Here is a 22,753-nt window from a genome sequence, read left to right as displayed (position 1 = left end):
ATCAATGGTGCAAAATTACCTATGACTAAATGTGAATTTTTAAAGGCTCTCATTGAATGCTTGATTGGAGCAAACCGCTCAGTTAGCTGAGTTTGTTTACATTTTGGTCCTTGTAACCAATGGAAAAGGAGGTGGATGACCACGTCCTCGTTTGTGTCAGAATGGGCTTGAGGCAAAACTGACTCTGGCGAAGTGTTTGTCTTCATAACAGATTTTTGACCTTTGAAGATAGAGCATTTGGCATTCCCAGAATACAGTGTGTCCGACCACTGTTCACAGGTAGTACTGTCAGAGAGAACAGGCTGGGTTTAAGGCAGAATTCCCTCCTCAGATTAACAAATCAACCTGACTGTCTACTGTTGGTACAAAGTCCTCAGTGGATTAAGTCACATTAGATAACAAACTGTGGAAGAAACTTCCCATAAGTAAGAACAAAGAAGATGAAAATCAGAGATATGTCAATGATTACCACCAACCCTTCAAACAAAAAAAAATAAACGAGCAAACATAAAGAAAGAAAGAAAGAAAGAAAGAAAAACACAATTATATAAAGAGAGGAACATTACAGGAATCCATCCATGGCTTTAAGACAATGAGATATGACAGCATAGGTCTCAAAACCAGTCTGGCTGCAAAGTTTGATATTTTTTGTCTTTTGTCTTTTTCTCAAAACAACAAAAGGCCTCAAATAAGATTCTTTATTAACATGCAATGCTGATTCATTTGAACTCAGTTGTGCAATGGACTCATTTTTTCTGAATCCACACGACCAGTACCATCAATCAACCTTTTACAGTGCAGTTTGTTAATTCTTGGATTGATTTAAGAGCATTCAGTGGCAATATCTCTTTGAACTTGCCCATCCACGAGGGATTTCATACAGGGTTTGTGCAGCCCAAAAAAAAAAAAAAAGTAAAGGAAAAATGATCAAAGCATATCCGAATAAACCTCATGACAATGGGTCTATCCCAGCTTCAGCAGATAATAACAAAACAAAAGAGAGAAACTAAAGAACCATTTACCAACATGAGTATAAAATCCCATTTTTGAACATCAGTGCTTCACTATACAAGAAATAAAATCATTTTATCTTCTGTTTTTGATAAATTATTTCATAGGTTCCTTCTCTTAGTTTCACTGAAATATATTAACTATTCTTTTAATTTTTTTTTTTTAAACGTTTGAACATGATCTATTGTACGGCCTATAAAGAAGGTTTAACAGAATTGAAAAATAAGCTATATTGTATGTACAGAAGTAACGCAGCTGTGTGGTCAGGAGAGCAGTGGCAGATTGGGTCAAGCAGGCAGGGGGTTCTGCTGGGTTCTACAATAACTGCTGTCTTGTTTGTCCCCTTCTTCCAATCTCGGCCTAACCATGTATGTGTAATTTCAACCATGTGTATTAAATGTTTGATTCCAAAATGGTTTTATGTACATGTTGAACAAACTTGTTACCTGGAGTTAAATTTTGTAAAACTAGCTTCTTTAAATGTCTTAAAGCCCAAACATTCACCTCCAAAGAATGTGAAAAAGTGTGGTGGTGGTGGCTGATGCTTTTTCTTTTTTCTTTTTTTTTTTTTTTTTTTTTTTTTTTTGCCGCACTGTCAAGCGGTAAGCATGCAGATGGATGAACTCCACTGTCACTGTCATATCTGTTCATCAGCCTCAATTGGACTAATCCAATTACCGCACAGGCGATCCTTCTTCTGTCAGAAAAATCATGACATGTCGGTGTACACAGAATCTTAATTAACGGATCACTTCGGGGCTGTGGCTTAGGTTTGACACTAAGTCAAATACTCTCTAAGCCGTGGTCCAACGCTTAGGGTTGTAGGATGCATGTTCACAGCCCAAACGTAAGGGGCTTAAAAGGACTAAAACTCTCCTAGATCCCTGCACTGCTGTGGATACATTTTATAGTGACATCATTGTCCCACAGAGTTGGGCTTCTCAACACAAGCTGCTATACAACCTTCCTCTGTTTTTGTATTTTGTAGGCTATTTACATTAAGGAATAAAAAAAGTCTTTGTCTTCATTACGTTCAGCCATTTTGTTAAGCATAATTGCACACCTCCAGCAATTCACTGTGCGTTGTTAGGTGGACGATGGCATCTTTTTCTTTTTTTTTTTTTTTTTTTTTTTACTGTTGGAATTGGATGATGATACTGTAAATCCAAAGCACGGGTTAGGTGGTTCTTCAGCCCTTCTGCTGGCTCAGCACTCCCCGGGATGGGATGCGATCTTACAGCTCCCACTCACATCGCATTTGTGATTCTGCTCGACCTCCCTCAGGATCAGGGGTAAGGCAAAGGCTCTGAACCTCTCCACTAATCATGACATCATAGCGCCTGATGCCCTGAGTATTGGGAGCGATTTTGTGGAGTTTCAGTTTAGCACACAGCACCCCCCACCACCCAGTGCCTATTTCCACCTCCAACTTTTTCCATACGAAATCCCATTTCCACAGCAAAACCCTTTCTGCGCTAAAGTGAGATGACGGAAAAGCTCTCTCCCAAAGCAGCTATTAAATGAGAGGCATTAATTTCTTCCCTCCTGTCCAACAGGTTCCTTTAATTATCTCTCCACTTTCAGTCAATTACATTTCACTTCCTTTCCTTGACAATCACTGCTATTTTAGGGTGAGTGTTATGCACCCAGGGGGTTGGAGATTCGTAGACATGCTCGAGCAGTTCTCTGCTCGGCCCTGCCATTGGCTGGGGCTCTTTAAGGAAACATGCTTCTCCCGAGGACTGACCTTGTGAGCTGTGGTGTAGTGGCAAGTATGGAAATGGGTATACTATGTATACACCACCCGGTTTTTCATTTAATGATACAAGGTCAGAGTGGGTACATGCATCAGTGGCAGAGGAGCAAGTGGTCTGACTGCTTATTGAAAAAGAACTCACTATACTTTCAGTCATATTCTCATAACTAATTACATTGATTCTAATTTCCTTGGGGTAAAATGCCAAGTTATGCTTTTGCTTTGTAAATTTGAGGGCAAATATCAAATAACAGTTTGGCAACAGCTTGGTGAGTGCCTGCTGGGTCGACATTTGTCATTGCTCTTAGAGGTGAAACATTGCCTGGACTATAAACCAGACCGGACCGGAGCTGGGAGCACGGCAGGCACAGACTTATGTCAATAAAGGAGGGAATGAGAAAATCTAAAACCAACAAACTTTTTTTCTCTTGTTTTGGTTGTTCCAGAGTTATTTCTTTTTTTCTTTTTTTCTTTTTTATGCACGTCACTTCAGTAACATCCTCCCTGGGATCTAAAAGTAATGAGAGCACCCTTGTTAAAAGTTTTGAAACGCTGACTTCATGTTGCCTAATTTAACCCTGGCATCTCAGAGATGCTACACGAACACTGCACTGTTAGCTTAGGAGACAGCAGGATACTAGGCTAGGCTGGACTTTGGCTCACTGGGGACTCGACCCGCCATTAGCAGTGGGAACTAGTACAGCATCTGGTGTGAGACAGAGAAGATCAGTAGAGGCATTCGAGGTTCATGTTCAGCCTGACGGAGCCTCACTTGCAGAGCGTACTCTAAAGCTGGCCGAGACAAGCCCGGGAAATTTAATTGCTCATGGAACATTAGATTTGCTGCCATTGAGTAGTTCAGCGTCATATGAATAATGAGCACAAACAGCCTGCAGATCATGGCGTACTTCACCTGCTTCACATCAATTCATGAAGCTTCTGCATCTAACGTCCGATTGAGGGCTGAGGAAGGAGGGCTGGGTTTTTTTATTATTTTCTTTTTTTACCTTACATGTATTTGAAGCTGTCTTTAAAAAGCTGTCATTTTGACGGGCATTATTCTGACTCTGAAGAACTACTGTGCTTCACAAATATTATTTCAGTGTTGAACAATACTGTGCTTTGCAGGTGTCCCAGCAGGGATACAAGCAAGAAAAAGAAAGAAATGTGGAACAAGTTATTTTGTAAAAAAAAAAAAAAAAGAAAAAAAAAAAAAGAAAAGAATAAAAAACGCCCTCTGTAGAGACTGTTGAGACACAATTATGTGCTGAAAGAAGAAGCACAATAACATAGGCCTCACAGCAGCTGCTTCTACAAAATTGAGGATTTCCAGTAAAATTGTTGGTTTTGACCCAATTCTGAGCAACTATTGCTGAAACGTTCGAGGTAAAGTAAAAAACAAAACAAAAAATATTTTTTATACATTTTACCATCCATCTTTCTCTTTTTAATTTTTGGCAATGTCAATCTACCCTCAATATTAAGAAAGTTTTATCCCACATCCTCCTTCGCTTCTTCGGGTAAATTTGGCAGTATTATTGGTGCCAGGTCAGCTGTCAGCAGCCTTGCCAGCGAGTAGGCACAAACATAATTCTCTCTAATCTTCCTTCTGTCATCCATGTGCATGCAGGGGACCATCTCTCCCGTCATTTGGTCCAAGTGATTATCCCAGAGATTTTTCACTTGGTTGCTGCTAATGTATAGAGGCTGGTGATTATAGTTTGATTAGAAGGAAAGGTGAAATAGCATGTCTAATGCGGTGCAGGAGATAATTGAAGGGTAGTGAGCACAGACATTAGCCAGGTTCGAAAATGGTGTTCCGAGGCGTGAGCCGCTGAACAACCGGGCCGAGGTTTGGAAAGGCATGGCTGCTCTTAGGACGAGCGGGAACGAGAGGGGGCACATGGCATGCTGATATCACGGGCTCAAACCCAAGACCTTCTCCTTATTTAAATGACAAGACAATGGCGATACGATAAAGAGGCTGGAATCTGCTAGCACGTTTTATCACTCCCTCCTTCAGGTCTGCTTTTCTCCCTATAAAGAGAGGGAGAGGGAAGGAACAGCAAGGAGAAGAGTCTCAGTAGTGAACAGGAACTGGTTGGACTGGAGCTTAAGGTACAAAACTCCAGTCCCGTTCAATCACTTCTTTTTAAAGCATATAGCACAAATACATAGTGTTTGTCACCAGGGGCTTGGCAACTGCTTCTCATTTTATCGATTAAATAATTGGGCATCATCCTAGAAGCATCAGTTTAAAGGATCTCGATGTGATGTCTGGTTGTTGACTTCCTCTCTTCACCTCCACTCCGTCTCTCCCTCTTGCCCAGCCCGGCCTCTTACCGCCAACTGTCAGTACTCAAAGGGCTGGTGTAGGGATGTGAGCTGGTGTTTCGACAGAGAAAACTGGGGAGTAAACTGAAACGGCATTGCTCCTCCCTCTAGACTCATTCCAAACATATTGATCTGCTTTTAGAAAAGAGCCTGCATCCAGAGCTCTAAAACAGTCAAAATAAAGGCTACAGGACTCTAAATCAAGACATGACAGTACTGGAGTGCTTTACTCTGTCCTGCCTGGCGTCAGTGTCAGAGAGGCTACAGGCGAGCTGAATGATGGTTAAAAGTGACTGTTAGATCTAATTTAGATATAGTTTGTTTAAGCTGTGTGTGTGTGTGTGTGTGTGTGTGTGTGTGTGTGTGTGTGTGTGTGTGTGTGTGTGTGTGTGCGTGTGTGTGCGTGTGTGTGTGTGTGTGTGTGTGTGCGTGTGTGTGTGCATGTGTGTGTGTGTGTGTGCGTTTTGTTTTTTCCCATAGGCTCTATGTATAATATATGAGGAAAGCAGGTCAGGGAACATGTTACCAGTGGAATTTACATTACATTTGACAGAGCTAAATGAGCACTAAAAGCCTGCACTCCTTTGCCATCAATACAGTAAATTGAGTTTGTCTTCAGATAAATGTTTGTTTGTATCTGCCAAGAGACAAGGTGCCATTTTTCTCAATCTGGAGTTCTGTAGCATCTCCAGTGGATACACATATCCTTGGCATGTTGCTTATATAAGTCCTGGTTGTTTACAGCGGTCATACTTTTTTTTTTTTTTTTTTTTTTTTTTTTTTTTTTTGTTGAAGGATTTCCAATGCCATAAGGGCCAATTCCTTTATACACTGAGTTCATTCTGCTGGCAGTTTCAGTAGCTGTCGCCTCACTCCTCATCCTCTTTTGCTCCCCTCATGATCATGCTTGTGTCCATCTCTCTTTATAGAACCATCTTCTTTTAACAATTTGTGGCTTCATAATTCACACCCCATGTTGCAATACAAAAGGTCAAGAAAAAAAAAAAAACAGGGAAAAAACAGAAGACACACCCCATGTCCATTTTGCTTGGTCTTTACAGTGGATTGTCGCTTGAACACAAAGGCCAGTGAGAAGCCTTAAACGTCTGCACCCTGTCCAGCACAGACATTAGTAAGTTCAGTCTTTTTTTTTTTTCTCTCTTGTCATTCTTTTTTTCCCATCCAGAACAGTCTGTTCATAGCTGTCAGAGAGTGCAGTGACTTGTACATTATGATGAGCGAGATATCCAGTGGCTGATACCTTTAACATCCAGGAGAAAGAGACGCGTTGCTCACAGGGGCAGATGAATGTTTCCTTTTTTCCCCCCTCTTTTTACCCCCTTTTCATTACGACTTCAAGTATTTTTTTTAAACAACAGCAAAAGTTAGCAAATCTACATTTTTTTTTCTATTCTACTTTACTATTCTACAACCTGGTGCTAAATCAGCATCCAGAGCAAAAGATCAGCCCCTATACTACGATTCCATGTCTTTTTTTTATACATTATTTCCATTTTCTTTTATTCGTACTTACAGTAGGCCACTGGATATTGATTTAATGATTTTTTTTTACTACGAGTAAATTGTAATACTTGCAGCTACAAGGTATGAGTTTTTAAATATATATTTATATATTTATATATTTATATTCTTTTAAAAAGCGTTTAGTCCTTTGGTCCCTATTTCCTAAGGAATGATGCATGTAAATTATCCTGGATTCTCCTCTTGTCTCCTCTTCTTCTTCTTCTTCTTCTTCTTCTTCTTTTCGTTTTCCTCTTCGATCCAGAGCTTGCCCTGTCACAGAGCACAACACCTGTGTAGGCACAAAAACCAAAATGGCAGCAGGCTGGTGTGTGTGTTTGTGTGTATGTGTGTGTGCGTGCACACGCGTGTGTTTGCTTCAGTACTTGAGTTGGCATTTGCACGTATTTATACATGTACAAAGTAGATTTTTTTTTTCATTTTTCATTTGTTTTGTTTTTTTAGGTGTAGCATCTTTAAATGTGTATGATTTGTTTGTTATGTGTGTGTTTATGTGTGTTTATCTATATCCTGTGTCAGTATGCATGCTTTGAGCATAATGAGTCTATAAAGGTTTTTTTTCCCATCATGTCTAAAAAACAGCAGCAAAAAGTTGGTCTCTGCAAAAAATCTTCTTCCACAGACGCCAAAGCAAAACAGGGAAAAAAGAGGCATTTGCGAAGAAAGAAAAAAATTAAATAAAAATTAAAAAACAGAAAAGAAAAAAAACAACAACTCTGGGATCCTTCTCTCAGTCACCCAATCTTTCAGCGGGTTTTCCAGCAGGATCAAGGGACCACCCTTCCTTCATGATATGTAGCAGAGCAAGAAGTCTTTGTACTTTTACTGCACTTGTGGAAATAAGGTGTTGTGGCCCTTCATCCTGTGACACAGAGAGAGCGAGAGGGGGAGAAAGAGAGAGGGGAGAATAAGGAGAGCGATTCAGTGAGGCTGCGGCAAACATGCTCAGGGTTGCTGGTTCCTGGTTATCACACAGACTGACAGGCACAGCCAACAGCATGAGAAACAGACGGGGAGGAGAAAAAAAAAAAGAGGAGTGTGTCAATCAAAACCAGAAATAAGTGGGCAAGAGGTGGGGTGGGAGATTTGTGTTTTAACCATATGGAACAGACATCTACACTGTGACAGCACTAATCCAAGGAAGACCTAATCTAAACTGACTACATCTCCCTGCATGAAAAAAAAAAAAAAAATACAGCTGAATGGTGCCTGAGATGTTGCCGTCATTCATCTTATTGTTAATTCATTACAAACAAAATACCAAAAAAACAAGAAGGAAACATAAAGAAAACAGGACAAGTGTGTGTGCGAGTGTTAAAATTGTGTAATGATTATAATGACAGAAAAACTGATGGTGGTCCAATATGAAAAAAAAGAGATACATATTTCAAGAAATAACCTCTAATTAGGATCCCATAAAAAACCAAGCTAGCGTCTCCCCTGCCTTTGTGTTGACTTGATATACTATACTGTTGCTAAATGTGTTTGTGCTGTCGATCTGTGGGTATGAAAGATCTAGTTTACAGCCTATCATCTCTAATATGTTGTGAGCTATGACGTGGGTGAAGAAAGGCTACAAAATCACAGCAAATCACTCTCTGGAAGTGAACATGAAAGGGTCTGACTTTGTCACGAGAACACGCGCCCCAAATGCTCTTTGTTCTACCTTTCCATTCCTGTAAATGAGCTTGTTACCATTTCATAATAGATCTGCCTTTTTAGATGTAGGAGCAGAGATTTTAACTTGTTTTTTATGTGTGCTAAAGGGAGCCCAGCCATTAGCAGCATAAAGCACTAACAGTCCCTGATTACAGATGTTCTCTTTTATAAGCCACGAGCGACTCTCGCTATACATCTAACACAAAGCAGAAGAAACACACAGTGGCTTTAAAATAGATCTTTCTTTTTTTCCCTCCAAGTAAACAGCATCTTTGAAAACATCACAACTACTTCACCCTCCAACTTTGTCAAATAATAAAGAATTTATTTAATTTTTTTTTTTTTCACAAGCTTTTTGTCTCAGCATCATGCCCTCCCCCAACCATACCACCACCTACTTAGATGGCTCCATAAAAGACACCTGGCAGTTAAGAGGCATAGTTGATGCCAGAAAGACCTTATCCCTCCCGGCTTGCCTGGCTAGACACCCCCCTCAGTTCATTGGAGAGACTATTGGAGGGGAGAGTCACCTGCAGGGCTTGTGAGAGAACAGGGCAGAACGAGTTCGATGAAAACGGCTAACTCTTATCAGGGTTTGGCCCGGAGGGATAGAAACAAACTCACTCGCAAAGAGAAGACCTTTATCACTGGGAATCTGTACGCTGCCTTTTCGCTTTTACACACAGAATTTTTATTAGAGAATTTCTGAATAACAATTATCTCAAGTACACGCAGCAAAAACAAAAAGAGCTAATTTATCTGGAGGCATAATCCTACTAAAATATACAACAAGAGGCAGCAGCAAATACTCATCCCAGGTGTTTGTATTTTGTTCTATTTCTGCACCCTGCTTACACATCTCTGTGTACAGTATGGCTGTGTGGTGGACGGATTCTAGCCATGTGGGTCTACAGCGCTGCCTGCAGCTCTGCTATCACAGTGTAATTGGTTTGCACCCTCATAAATAAATAAATGGGAAGTGATTCTCATGTTAGGCAAACAAAACAATCTTGCAGAAGTACTCCCTGTGCAGATGGAATCCACGGAGAAGTGGAGTGTCAACATTTGCCTGTGCTCTCTGCGTGAACGGTGGAGATTTAATTGGCTACACAAACATAGGGTCATCTTGGCCATCTCTCAACTAAACAGCTGTCGATCGGGGGGAGGAAAAGGTCCTTTTTGCAAAGAATCAGACTTTCATAAGAGAGGAAAAATAATAAAAAATAAATCATAGTTTGCTTGAAAAAACACTGTTGATGTGAATGTGAAGAAATAGAGAAATAGAAAAATGCAGTACATCCATACACATGAACCCCACAAGAAAAAGTAAAACATCACAAGGGCACACAGTACAATAGCACAAAGGGTTAAAGGCCACTTCCAGTTATAATCAACCAACCAGTCAGCACGTGAGTTACATTATATACAACAAGTACCAGCCAAGAAAGGCATCGGTTTACTGCACTCCACAAACTGCCAATATACAATATAAAGTATATATATAGATATATATAAAAGGAGGGCAGAATATAAAGAGATAGAGTTTAGAGATATCAATCAACGCCACGTCATGCAACGCAGTCACAGTCCCACCACATGACGTCATCCAAAAGAAAATGACACCATGGGTTCAACTTACAGCTGTGGGAACTTGGCCCCATGACAGGTGTAGGGGGGGTGTGGCTATAGCGGAGAAAGGCCACCTCAAACTGTGATGGGCCATGTCAGGTTGCCAGGTTGGTGGGGGTGCAAAAGAAGGAAAGAAACAGTGGGATTTTCTTTTCCTTAAGTCAGAATTCAAAGCACCCTTTCCATATTTGTTCCACACTCTCACTTTATTCTGCCTGACAAATCAAATGAGGTTATTATGGTTATTACCATAAAACTGAAAAAAAAATTGACAAGTAAAACAGAAATAACAGAATAAATAATCTTCAACACAGCACAAAAAAAGGCCTTTTCTTGTGCCTCAATGTGGTGGTGGAATATTCTCAGGCTGACAACATTTGCAGGTTAAAAGGTTGAATTGATGTTTTTATATTCACAAAGATAACCCTTAAGGCAGAAATGCATATTTCAGAAACTTGTCCTGTCTACAGTAATTGGATTTGCCTTGCATTGTTTGCTATGAGGGTGGCCGTACAGTGAGTGCTTCAGCTTTTTTGCATTAAGTTTATCTTTAAGACACCGAACGCAATTTCAGAGTAGCAGGGCTCCTGAGACCAGCAGAAGAGAATGCTGTCTGATCGTGTTTTTAATTCAACTTCAAAGTGAAATTGTCAGTATTAAAGAGAAAAAAAAGGGGGCCTCTGAAGTTATCTACATATTGAAGTTTTTACCTAAGGAACACACACAAAAATTTGTCATTCAAGTTTCATCAAAGTTTTTCATCGTTAGAATATAGTTGAATTTAGAAAATTAAACAGTTGCTGCTTAACTTTACTTATTCTAGTCTGTTGCTCAAGAGCTCAGTGTACTGTCTGCCACAATACAAGGCAATACATGAAAAAAGGAAAAAAAATCTTAAAAGTAGATTGGTTAAATCTTTAAAACACACCTTTATATAAGATCCCTCATGGTTTTTAAGAATCTGTGAACCTAGAGCTGTGATACAGAGCTGGCTTCAGAATCCCCGGTAGCAGATTTTTCCTTCAGTGTTTTCATGGGATTGCTCTTTGTTTTGGTCTATTGGTTTTCCTTAACTCAACAACAGAAATGGTGTAATAACAGAGGAAAAACACAGAGATGGATTGAATCAGACCAGAGACGAAAGAGGACATGAAAAAAAACACACGCGCGCACACACATGCAACGACACGCACACACACGTACATACACGCATGCACACACACACACGCACACACACACACCTTCTGATAAAGTGGCAGAATGTTATTGTGAGAAATGTCTGTGCTTGGAGACATTCTGAGTACATCTCAATGACTGTGCTGTCATTCAGTGCTGTTGCAGGATATTCTCCATTTGTCCCTTATTGATGTGCTGAATCAAAATCACAACCCCCCGCTTCTCTTCTCAGGGTGTCTGCTTTGAAAGCTTCTCTTCAATTAGCAGGACAGAGCTCTATTCAAATGCTATCAGGCAAGGGATAAAGGGAGCACCTATCATTTATATGGCATACCACCTTCCATTAATGCCATCTTGTGGCTTTTAAAGAGTCAAGTCTAAAACAAACAAATGGTAGGACCATGCTGTTATTTATGGAGGAATATAATCCAGGCTTATGTTATTGTAATGAAAAGTTGTCTAGCCAATTGGGTGAAGAGAGCATGCATCTGTATTATTTTCGCACCGGCAGCTGCACTTTGTGACAGATGGGCGATGATTCTTTGAATCAAGCCTGACACGGTGAAATGAGTCTTTATTGAGGGATGGTGCTACTTTAAGTAAACTATCTTTTTATTATTTTGCATGAAAGCTCTGACTTTTTAAGTGCCTAAAGAAGGAACAGCTGAATACAGAAGAGATCTGGCTGCAGATATACTTTCAGCGCATGTAGGTAACCATACATCTGCAAGATCTCTTGTTGTCTCTACTTGGTGAGTGCATACTTCATTAAAACCAGCCTCATTAGAAAGTTAAAAGAAGATATTTATCCACATTTACCCACTCAAGATAAGCTTGATTTCAGTAGGTTTATATTTTGACAAATTCTATCGTAAATTGTTCAGTGTTAAATTAACTCTGTTGCTGTGGATGTGTAAACACTGGCATAGTTTTTAATTAACATTTATATATCCTTTGAATGCTTGCCCCAGAGCCACACAGCAAATTTTCCAATGATAATTTTATATTGGCAATTTTACAGCATAAGGTGTTAAAATATAATTTAATAATATTTTTAAAAAAATTCCAGTGTACATTATATTAACTAATTTCATTTATTTGCATGAGGAAATTCTTAAAGGTTATAGGTAATTAAAATGAGATATGAGGATGTGTATTAATGGATAACACAAGAACAAATGTCAAATAAATGTCCTCATGTGAAAAAAAGTCCAAATCAGAATAACAAAGTTAAAATAACAAAATCAACATATTTCTTTGCTGTTTTTTTTTGTTTTTGTTTTTTTTTGGGGGGGGGGGGTGCAAACAAAGAATGACAGGACATGAAAGTGGTCTATGATTGTTTTAGTTGAGAACAGACTGGTGAAGCATCACTTGAACTAACCAAATGGTGCTTACTGGAGTTGGTGCTGTTTTCCATCACTATACAAGCCACTGCAGTTTTGCAGTTTATGGGGTGAGTAAGTGCTTTTCCATTAAGCATCCTTTTTGTTTATTTATTTTTTTGAGCACAGAATTTTCTTTCAAACATCCTGCATTTACTCGACATGCTCATCAGTAGTCTTGTAAAAAAGTTGTTATACTATAAATCTACTCTGTATTATTGTGCATCTCCTCCATGAATTTTCCCATAAGTAAAAGCTCTACTGAAAGGGGCACTTTGGATTTTGCTAAGCGGCTGACAGAAATGTAATGCTGAGCTATTATAGGAAAGAAACTGTTGCAATCTGGTTTTATAAATTTGTAACTTAACAACTTGTATCGATTCTCAACGCCGTCATCCTCAGTAGACGGGTAATTATGCACAGCTGGGTATTGATGATGTCATCAGTTTGCACTGGAGTATCATGCACGTACAAATTAGCTTTCAAACCCCAGAAGAAATAAAAACAATTCAGTTGAGCAGGGACAACCTGACACAAATCTCAAGAGGCTGAGTTTGTCAAGAGGGGCAATGCAATCCGAAAGCAAGTGGCCTGACACTTTCACAGCAGATATATAAAATAGATAAATAATTAAAAAAAAAAAAAAAAAAACTTGTGGGGACAGAGTCAGTGATTACAGAACTGGAATTTTCACTTTTCCTGTAGTGGACCAGGTCAAGGTAATTTGTGCATTTTGTAATTTTATTAATCTGTCATATTTATAGAGTAGAGAATAAATGGTGGATGATGGGTTCTGTTCATTGAAGGTGTTTGGGCATGACTTGGAAGTTGATGCAGTGAATTTCCCTCTTTTTCGTAACCACACTGATCAACTCCCTGGAAACTGAACTCGAAGAAGTTGCTGTTTGTCTTCAAAAAATTCATGGAAGAAAAATACCCTCGCAAATGAATGAAATGCCTGAGAAATCCAAATTGTATTAAGTTATTAAGGATTTAATACACACTTTATTTTGTGAAATTGCCATTACTCTAATAAAAGACTAAAAGGTAATTAAAGCTGAAGACATCTTACCCAGGTTTGAAATTGAAAGAATATTCCTCATTTGTGCATAAAGGTTAAATTGAGATTTGAGGCAATTCACATACTGTAGCAATAAAACCAGTAACTAAGTTATGAAGTAGCAAAGTGGACAGTTTGATTTTTAACAGGCATGGAATGACATATGTAAGATATGGTGTTTTATGGCGTGGGTGCCACTATACCTGGGTATGGACAGCAGACGAGTCAGTAAGGTCGGTTGGCATCCTTTGGCCGCTTTAGCTGCACCTTCAGCCTCTTCATGCCTATCTGAAACCCGTTCATGGCCTGGATAGCGGCTTGAGCGCTGGACGGGTTATCAAAACTCACAAAGCCTGAGACAAGAACACAGAATGGGAGAGCGAGATGGGGGCAGAGAAAAATGGGAAAATGGAGAAGAAAATAAAAAAAGGAACAACACATAAAGGGAGAAGAATGGGGGAGAGATGAGAAAGAAACAGGAAGAGGAGAAGGAAAGAGACGGGGAGAAAAAGACAGGCGAGGTGAAAGAAAAAAGAGGGGAGAAAAAGACCCTTTTTAACTCTCAACAATGACACAACAATAGCTCTTTGTTTTGTCTTTTCAGCAGATTAATTGAAAATCTCTGAATTAAAAAGATTACATAAAATACCACAAAGGCTAATAACATAGATATTAAAAATCAAACGAAGAAGAGCTATTAGAAACCGGGAGTTTAACTTGAACAGAGAACAAAAAAACATGAAGGTGTTCAAAGATTAGAGAGGGAAAAAAAAAAAAAAAAAGAAAGGAGTGTCATGTTGTGTGTAGATTTTTTAGAGCAAAGCAGTGTCTGTAAATGTTACCTGACTGTTTGAGCCATGAAAGAGTGGCAGGGCTGCGTGCGTGCATGTGTGTGTGCGCGTGTGTGAAAGTGTATTTTCATGTACGTGTGTGACTGAGCGTGTATCTAAGTAAAGAGTAAAGGGCATGGGGGTCGTGACGAGATGCTAGGAGCAAGGTGTGTAGGACGGAGGTGCCTGCTGCTCTGAGTTATCACCTGGGTGTCGAGGCGGAATGAGCCCACAGCTTTCCACACCGGGACTCCTTGCCTTCTCTTATCAGACACCTCTGTGATTGACGGCCCAAATTTTCCGCCTGCCAGCTGATTTGATCACACTGCTATGGGTCCAATTTAATTTGGGGGGAGAGGGCAGGCTTTTGTCAGTGCGGGTGAGATAAGGCTGCTGCTTTTACAAACCCTTTAAACAAACTGAGCAGGGAAGGACCTGTCAGTTGGCAGTGATCCCCCTCCCAATCCTACAAACACACACAGACACACACACACACTCACACTACCCCTGGCTTTAATGAATCTCCATACCTCACATTTACATCCACATGCCAAGAAGGTGATAGGATGCTGGGGGTCAAAGTACAGAGGAAGAGGAGAGGACAAAGAATGCGCTGCAAACTTTAAGCGCTTGAATCCATGTGTATAAAGATAAAAGCGGAATAAGATATTTGAGCACGTTTCCGGCTTCAGCTGTTTTCTCCAGACAAAGTAACTGGCTGATGTTTCATATCTTTGATGCCGCACTGACTGTGTGGAGCTGTGCAACTCAATACTACAAACGCTACTGGTGTTTTGAGGTATGGCCCTCACCGCCACCATCCATATCAGCAGAATGTCTGTACGCATTGTAATGTTATGCATTTTTAATAGTAAAAAACACACACAAAGTTGCAAAAATTATTGGTTGACAGTGGAGGACCAGGCTGAGTAGCTGAGAAGGCTGCAGCACATAAGTCTCACATTGCCCTACTAAAAAAAAAGAAAAAAAGTAAAGAGTTACTATATCATGATTGTGCTCTTATGCAGTTTGGTACTATGAAAACCCTTTTCTGTACTAATGCAGGAGTGGCTGTAGTGTAGAGGTGAGGCTGGAAAAAGCAATCTCCCTTGCTTTGCTATAACTTTACTATATATTATACTACTACACTACCACTCAACTCCATTTGAACAAGTTAGTCAACCTGCAGCTGACCTGTTAAAGCTTCCTCTTAGAAGTCAGACATAGCCACGGTGAGCTCCTGTGCTGCAAACCTTACAGTTTTAATATCTTTTTAGTTTATTTATTTTGATCATTATTTTATATTGCCAAGTGTTCATGGGAGATTTGCTTGTGCTTCATCGCTGTTAAAGTTTCAAAGTGTAAATCTGAGGATGGTGAATCATTAGAAATGTATTAATGTATAGATGAGTGCTGCTGAACCCGTAGAGGCAACCTTCCCCGACTTAAAGGCTGGAAAGAACAAAAAAAAGCACAACAACTTAAAAAAAAAAAAAAAAAAGTATATCCTGTTTTCAGAAGCCCTTTCAGCGAATTACATTCCCTGGTGTATATTTTTTTTCACCGTATGTAAAAAGCAGAGGGTTTCCTATTTTTTGTGTGTGTCTCTCTTTCTATTCTCAGGAGACCTTTTGAAATTCATTTTCAAGCTAAATCCAGCTTATTCCACTTAACAAGGTGAGCTTTGATCACTTTTAAAAGTCAATATTGAGTGACTAAACGCAGAGGATAAAGACTAATGTTGTTCCCACAGACACCCACGTTAAATTAAACACAGCCAGTGAATGTCTACAGGGTGTGCATTTTTGCCTAATGGATGTTCTATACATTTCAGTGACTTGATAAAGCACAACCCAGTCTAATAACACAATATTTTAATTTAAAAATGAACACATAGTTAAAAAAAAAAGAGGTTTCTGTGACCTGTATCACTTGTCATCTTCATTTTTTAAATTGCTTTGGGGTGAAATATTTTCTAAATCTCTCAGATCTTTCTTCATCTCACCTGCACTGTTTAATATCAACACCGTGTCACATATTCATGTCCATTCCATCACAGTGCAAATAAATATACTAAACAGACATCTGTCTGAGTTGACATTGATACATCCCTTAAGAGTATGCTCCAAATCCTACTTCAGAAACACGTCCTTTATAGGAATATGCTTTGAGTGCTCCTCCACTGACCTTTTCATCATATTGAAATGTTCAAGCTTCTCTGTAAACACTCCATCTCACAGAGTGATGTCTGATTATCTCCTCTCAAAATCCCAAAATGTAGTTCACCTGTGCTGCAGAGAAATCAGGCCACAGACGCATAGATGTTTCTGTTGAGACTCAGAGCAGTCATCCTGCCATAGTTGGCAGTCTGCTAAAGGTATTTTATTTAAAATGATCAATCTTAACTAAATATTTAACTATACTTAGATATTATAACATGATGCTTCTTAAAATATAGTGGATAAGTTAACTTTTACACCAACAAATTTGACATTATTAGAGAATGTTTGCTGTATTTAGATGATGGATTTAAGTTCATGTTTTTTAGTTTTTAATTAGAGGGAAAAAAGTGGGTTATCTAAATTAGAATATGGTGGGGGGGGGTTTCAAAGGATGCTGGGAAAATTAAAATCTTGGTTAACTAAATACCGTCATACCTACTGGGCTGCTTATATGTTACAGATAATTAACTTGTCATAACTATTTTGTCCATGTTGCCCAGTTTGAATACATACAACAGTGTGAGAGCTAAGCATGTTTCCTTCACACCAGTATGAGCACCGATCAGTCGGTCCATCTATCCATTTTCTACTCCTGTATACTGTGTGTAGATATACACACAGTATATCTGTAAAAGTCTGTGTGTCTTCAATGCCCATTAACCACACCATCAATGCTTAACTCACACATTTTTAAGATGAAGTGTTCCAAGTTCTTGGAGGCCTAATAACTTATCCCCCTTAATGCACAGCATCTTCTGCCTAATTTGTTAATGTCTTACAAAAGAGCCCTGGGGCCTCTGCTATAAAAAGGAGGGAGAAATGATTGGAAAAAAAAAAAACCCACAAAAGAATCATGGGTTAAATTGCTGTTTTTCAGCCAAGATCTTAATTACTAGCCGTGGAAAATAAGCCGGTGAGACTGATGAGGTCACCGCCCCTTTGTCCTTCCCCCTTGTTGACTGACGGATAGTGATAACGAGAGGCATATGTTTAGAGGAGAGCACACACAGGGAGAGGAAGAAAGAGACTGTCCTGAGAGGGACAGAGAGAGAGAGAGAGAGAGACAGACGAGGAAAGAGAGGAAGAGAAAGCCTCATAGACATGCCATGTTGAAGAGAAACTGAAAGAAAGCCAATGCTGGGAGTCTCTCTCTCTGTGCCTGTCTCCTGGGTGTTGCTGTCCAACTGAATCAACAGCAAGGCCCACACCAGTCTATTATTATCTCTTTAAGCCCATGGATTCCACCTGCACCGCCTCCACCCTTGATGAACTGGTTTGCTGTGTGGGAGGCGAGAGAAAAGTAGGGGAGGGGTGGCGGGATGCTGCTGGGTTGCCCGGCTGGAGGATTGGGGTGGGCGGGTGGGGTTGGGGTTGGGGGGTGGGGGTCTGGGAAAATGCTTTTCTATTGAGTAAAGGAGGCTGGGAATGGCAGAGAAGCGGAGATGGATACTGATTGTATAAGGAATGGTGTGATAGAGAGGGTGATGAATCAATGTGTGGAGCAAGTGGCAAATGTGTGAAGGATCTTTGGGTCAGTAGCTAGATGAGCGATTCATTCATTCAGAGCGTCCACCCTCTGAACACCACCCCCCCCTTCTGTTAGCGAGCCCCACTATCTTTTTAGATATGCCTGTGTGATGAAGCCAGGGAGCACGTGCGCATTGCACCCCCCCCCCCACCCCCCACCCCCCCGCCCCCTCTGCTCAGTGGCATGTAACGCCACCTTTAAAATGTTAATTGCAGCTTGATTAGGATAGACACTGGGAATAAAAGCAAAAGCAAACACAAATTGCCGGAAAGCAACAAGAGGCATGAGAAGACTGCCAAGCACAGCCACTGCGTGACTTTGTTCATGTTAATATATATATATATTTTTTTTTTCTTTCTTCACTTCAACATTGATGCTTGACTCACCGAAACATTTGCTCTGATTGGTCGCTCGGTCCACAAAGACTTTGGCGGAGATGACGTTGCCAAAAGGCAGGAACATTTGCATGAGCTCCGCATCTCCGAACTCCTGGGGCAGGTGATAAATAAACAGGTTGCAACCTTCTGGCCCTGGTGATGAGAGAAAGACAACAGGAGGGTTAGACGGGAGCGTAAACAGGAGGCGCCCAGTGCGACAGAGACTGACCACAATAACACGGGTGGAAAAAATGACTCAATAAAGCAATTAAGACAATAATCCAAGGAATATATGAGCCATGTAAACAGCAAATCCTGATTATGTTCCCCGTGGCACAAATATTAGTCGTGTTAAACCTAGTTTTTCTGGTACACACACTGTAATCCCATTTTCAGGAGTTCACACAGGCTGTTTGGTCAGCTCTTTTTGTGGTTGCCATTGGAATCCTCCTGAGAACCTCATTTCATGTAATAACTGGATAGATAGGTGGCACTTTACTAAATCTTATTATACAGTTAAATTTGACTATTGTCTGAGAAAATGTGCTGGCAGTTGCTGTGTGTGCACATGTAAACAGCCACAGAGAGGCAGAGATAGGAGAAGTAAAAGAGAGAAAAAGCCAGAGATAAAAACGGAGACAACAGGAGGGAGAAAAAACACAGAGAGGCTGATTGAAAGAGAAAGATTGAGACGGTTATATCGAGAAAGAGAAACAGTGAGACAGAGAAAGAGAGAGGGAGAGAGAGAGAGGAGGAGGGGGCAGAGCACGCATTAAGACATAAGCCAAGTTTTTGCCCCAATTACTGTGTGACAGTAGGACTGTCTTCCAATCTCTCTCCATCCCTCCACACTCATCCACCCAGCTGCCACATATTGTACAGGCCAATCTGGATAAAGGCAGGAATGAACTGGAGAGAGACAGAGAGAGAGAGAGAGATGAGACCAGGGACGGAGAGAGAGAGCGAGAGAGAGAGAGGTGGGGGGAGAGATGTGATGGACTCGGGGACAGTATGCTTGCAGCTGGCTGCCTGGCTAGCATTCTCTCCTGTCTCATTGCTCAGGGTGATAGCATGACGAGATGAGACCAGGGCTGGTGAGAAGGCTGATAAGAGAGCTGCAGTGGTGGCTGGCTGTAGTGCTGCTATGCCTCAGCGAGATAGAGGACACACACGCACATGCACACACAGGTTGACAGAGTGGGTTTTTTTTTTTTTTTCCAAGGCTGAAACTCAGTTCTGTCTGTTTAGGTTTAGGTCTCTGATGGAGGATTCATGCTTTGAAACGAAGTGGTTTGTTTGAGGGAAAGAAATGTCTGACTGGTATATAAGAACAGTGCATAGGTTCCAAAAATAAAGAATAATACAAAAATCATGGTGATCCTCTGACCGCTTCATACAAGCCTCTCATATATATGCCAGTCTGTGTATTCAACTGTGTGTGAGTTAAGGTAGTTTTGTGACTGGCAAAATGTGTGAGAATAAAATCCTACAGTCTCTAGTCCAACAAAGAATACTGTCACATACACAAATATAAATGTATATCTATATATGATTTTTAGAGACATTTTTACAGAACAAATTCTATATCTAAAAACCTGTCCATTGTGGAAAAGAAGTGCATGTTGACAAGTTAATCTGGCTTGGTTTTATTTGTTCAGACACAGGGATGTATGACTTGTTCTCACAGTTTAGGATGAGGAATAATTTGGTATGATTCATATATGCAGAATTTATTATTATTTATTTTTTAAAGCAGAAGCGATTTTACACATCAAAGTCTGTTTACAGGCCTTGGGCAGTACGACTTCACATGTGAAAGTGTTATACAAAGCCTTTTCGGGTCTCCAGAGGGAGCTGCGCAAAGTCTGATAAATTGCCTCAAGTGATGTCACTTGAGGTAACATCAGCAGGGGCTGAAGACTAGAGAATAAAGTGGGAAAAAAAATCTGAGGGTGTGGAGTAAGAAACACGTGAGCTTACCAGACCCATGTATCCCACCCCTCATTTCTGTTTGAGGCTAACTGGTTTGGGCTGCTAGCTGTGACTAGTATAACGCACCTGAATTTCCAAATGAACTGTCAGCAGTTTGAGTTGCATTTTGGGTAATATAGGTGCCAGGGTTTGAAAAAGAAGAAGAATGCATGATATAAAGAGGAGAGTTCAGCTGCATCAATTCTGATAGTTTTTTGTTTTTTTTACTTTTGAGTGCAATGCTTAATTGGTGGAGTACTCTTTTAAAACAATCATAATGCAAGTCATATAACATATTGACTGGTGTGACAGTTTCACTCAACAGCAAGGCAAAAAGAAAGCTTTGAAATTTGAATGAACAAGGAAGACGACAAGGCATACGAATACAGCTAAACGTTCTTTTCAAAATTTGCCATCATCTCAAACAACCACTAACACACTGATGCTGCTACATTGTCTTTTCACCTAAGAATTATTCTGCTTAGGTCGGTGGTGATGCCTTTAACCCAGTGCTCCTGAAACGGGTCTTAGGCTGTGTCCGAAATCACTCCCTCATTCACTCCATCACTATATAATAGACACAGAATAGTTTAGTAAATTGAGATTTGAGACACTTACTAATCATCCTATTTTTAAATCATCACTGCTGTTGAGTCACACAACTGCAGGTTTCACATATATAAAATGCATAGTATTGTGGAATTGTTGGCAGAAAGTACTGCACATGCCACGGCCACAAATTTATTTTTGTTTCATTGTGGATTTTTTTTAGGGCACTATATAGTGGACGCATTTACACACTCAGAATTCAGACACTCAAATAAAACAGCAGAGGGTAAATATAGCGCAGTGTATAGTAAATACGGATTGATTTCGGACACAGCCATAGTATTCTCAACATGGACAGATTTGTTAAAGTTGACACTGAACTTAAGCAATGTGACTGCCTTTAAATTTTCCATGCAGGAAAATTTTTCATACCATAGTTTTTTTTGTTGTTTTTTTTTTTTACAACCAATTAATTTACTGAACTGATTGAAAGTTGAGACATAATTAGTTCATCCACAAGCATCTGACAGCACTGCATTGCTTTGGGTATGACATATACAGTGTTGCTAGTTGCTGTGTGGGTGTGTTGTCGTATAGTATTGACATGTCACTGTGCTGCCTGAGATGCTTCTCTGAAGTGAAAAGGACACATATTTTCAAAGAGTACAGCAAAGATTCGTCTGGTTGAAATTATATTTTTGGATTTGGGAGGATTTCCTTTGTTGATATACTCACAGACACGGACTGATAGAATGCATTGTTGAAATTGTTAGCTTTCAGAGGAGGTTGAAGCTGAGGCTTGACTGTGCCTGTGTATTCAGGTTTAGGTGTCTCTTGTTAAATGGCAGAGCTGCAGACTGTGGCAATGGACTGAGACAGACTGGGAGAGCAGCCAAAACCCAGAGGAGGCCAGAACTCAGACAGGCCACTGGCTCAACCAAGAATAGCTCTATGTGTGTGTGTGTGTGTGTGTGTGTGTGTGTGTGTGTGTGTGTGTGTGTGTGTCTTTGTCTGTGTGTGTTTGCATTACCATGACTTCTATGATTCTTGCCAATGATTAAAATGTTCCGTCGTAGCAGTGAGAGATAAACTCAACAACTTCATGTTTTTTGTTTTTGTTTTTTTGTTTTTTTTTTGTGAAGCGAATAAGGAGCTGACATGTGAGGATAAGTCTATGTGTATCTACACTTCATTCATACGCTTCTGCACTGTGACCCTGGCTTGCACTCTCACTATCAAAAAATGCAAACATAAACTAACTTTTTCTCGACTTAAGAGTTCCTATACTGAATATTCATGCCACTCTACGCTGTCTCATACAATCATATAGATGAATAATTGAGACTGAAAAATGGTGTCAAAAAGAGTGATTTACCATCACAGTATATCCTATGCTTTATTACATCTGATGCTGTGGCATAAGAACGAACACTACACTAGGAATGGTAATAAATGATTATGCATGCAGCTAATTAATCTGATGAATATTTATAACCACTTAAACACATTGTAATGGACTGATTAAGCAGTCCAACGCTGCGAGTTTGAATTAGTGCAGTTTTTGAATAATGACAGAGTAACTTTCCATCTCACTGCTAATGTTCTTCTCTTTAAATGGGAAGCCTTTTTCTCACATTTTCCCCAGCCAGCTTTTTCCCTCCCTCGCTAATTCAAAGCAGCGCAGCTACATTAGAATGGAACATGGCAATTATCACCTTTTATCT

At 40.0% G+C, this 22,753-nt stretch overlaps 1 protein-coding gene and 1 long non-coding RNA gene across 9 annotated transcripts in view; one reads left to right on the top strand and one right to left on the bottom strand.

Moving 5' to 3' along the window:
- Window positions 1-22,753, top strand: part of LOC130168419 (uncharacterized) — a 79,722-nt gene that overhangs the window by 52,643 nt on the left and 4,326 nt on the right. The window lies entirely within an intron of this gene.
- celf6 (CUGBP Elav-like family member 6) overlaps window positions 1,557-22,753 on the bottom strand; it is a 138,526-nt gene continuing 117,329 nt past the window's right edge. For 7 of the 8 annotated variants that reach the window (XM_056375180.1, XM_056375173.1, XM_056375195.1 and 4 more), the window contains 3 exons: window positions 18,519-18,662; window positions 13,756-13,905; window positions 1,557-7,505 (listed from right to left, as the gene is read on the bottom strand). In XM_056375180.1, coding sequence (XP_056231155.1) covers window positions 13,778-13,905; window positions 18,519-18,662 — 272 coding nt within the window. In that variant the 3' untranslated portion in view covers window positions 1,557-7,505; window positions 13,756-13,777. Of the gene's footprint in view, window positions 7,506-9,941; window positions 10,012-13,755; window positions 13,906-18,518; window positions 18,663-22,753 lie in introns of all 8 variants that reach the window. The other variant, XR_008827419.1, reaches the window with a different exon arrangement.

This window comes from Seriola aureovittata, chromosome 1 (genome assembly GCF_021018895.1).
Source record: "Seriola aureovittata isolate HTS-2021-v1 ecotype China chromosome 1, ASM2101889v1, whole genome shotgun sequence".
In the NCBI taxonomy this organism is placed as follows: domain Eukaryota; kingdom Metazoa; phylum Chordata; class Actinopteri; order Carangiformes; family Carangidae; genus Seriola; species Seriola aureovittata.
This window is presented reverse-complemented; position numbering and strand designations above follow the sequence as displayed.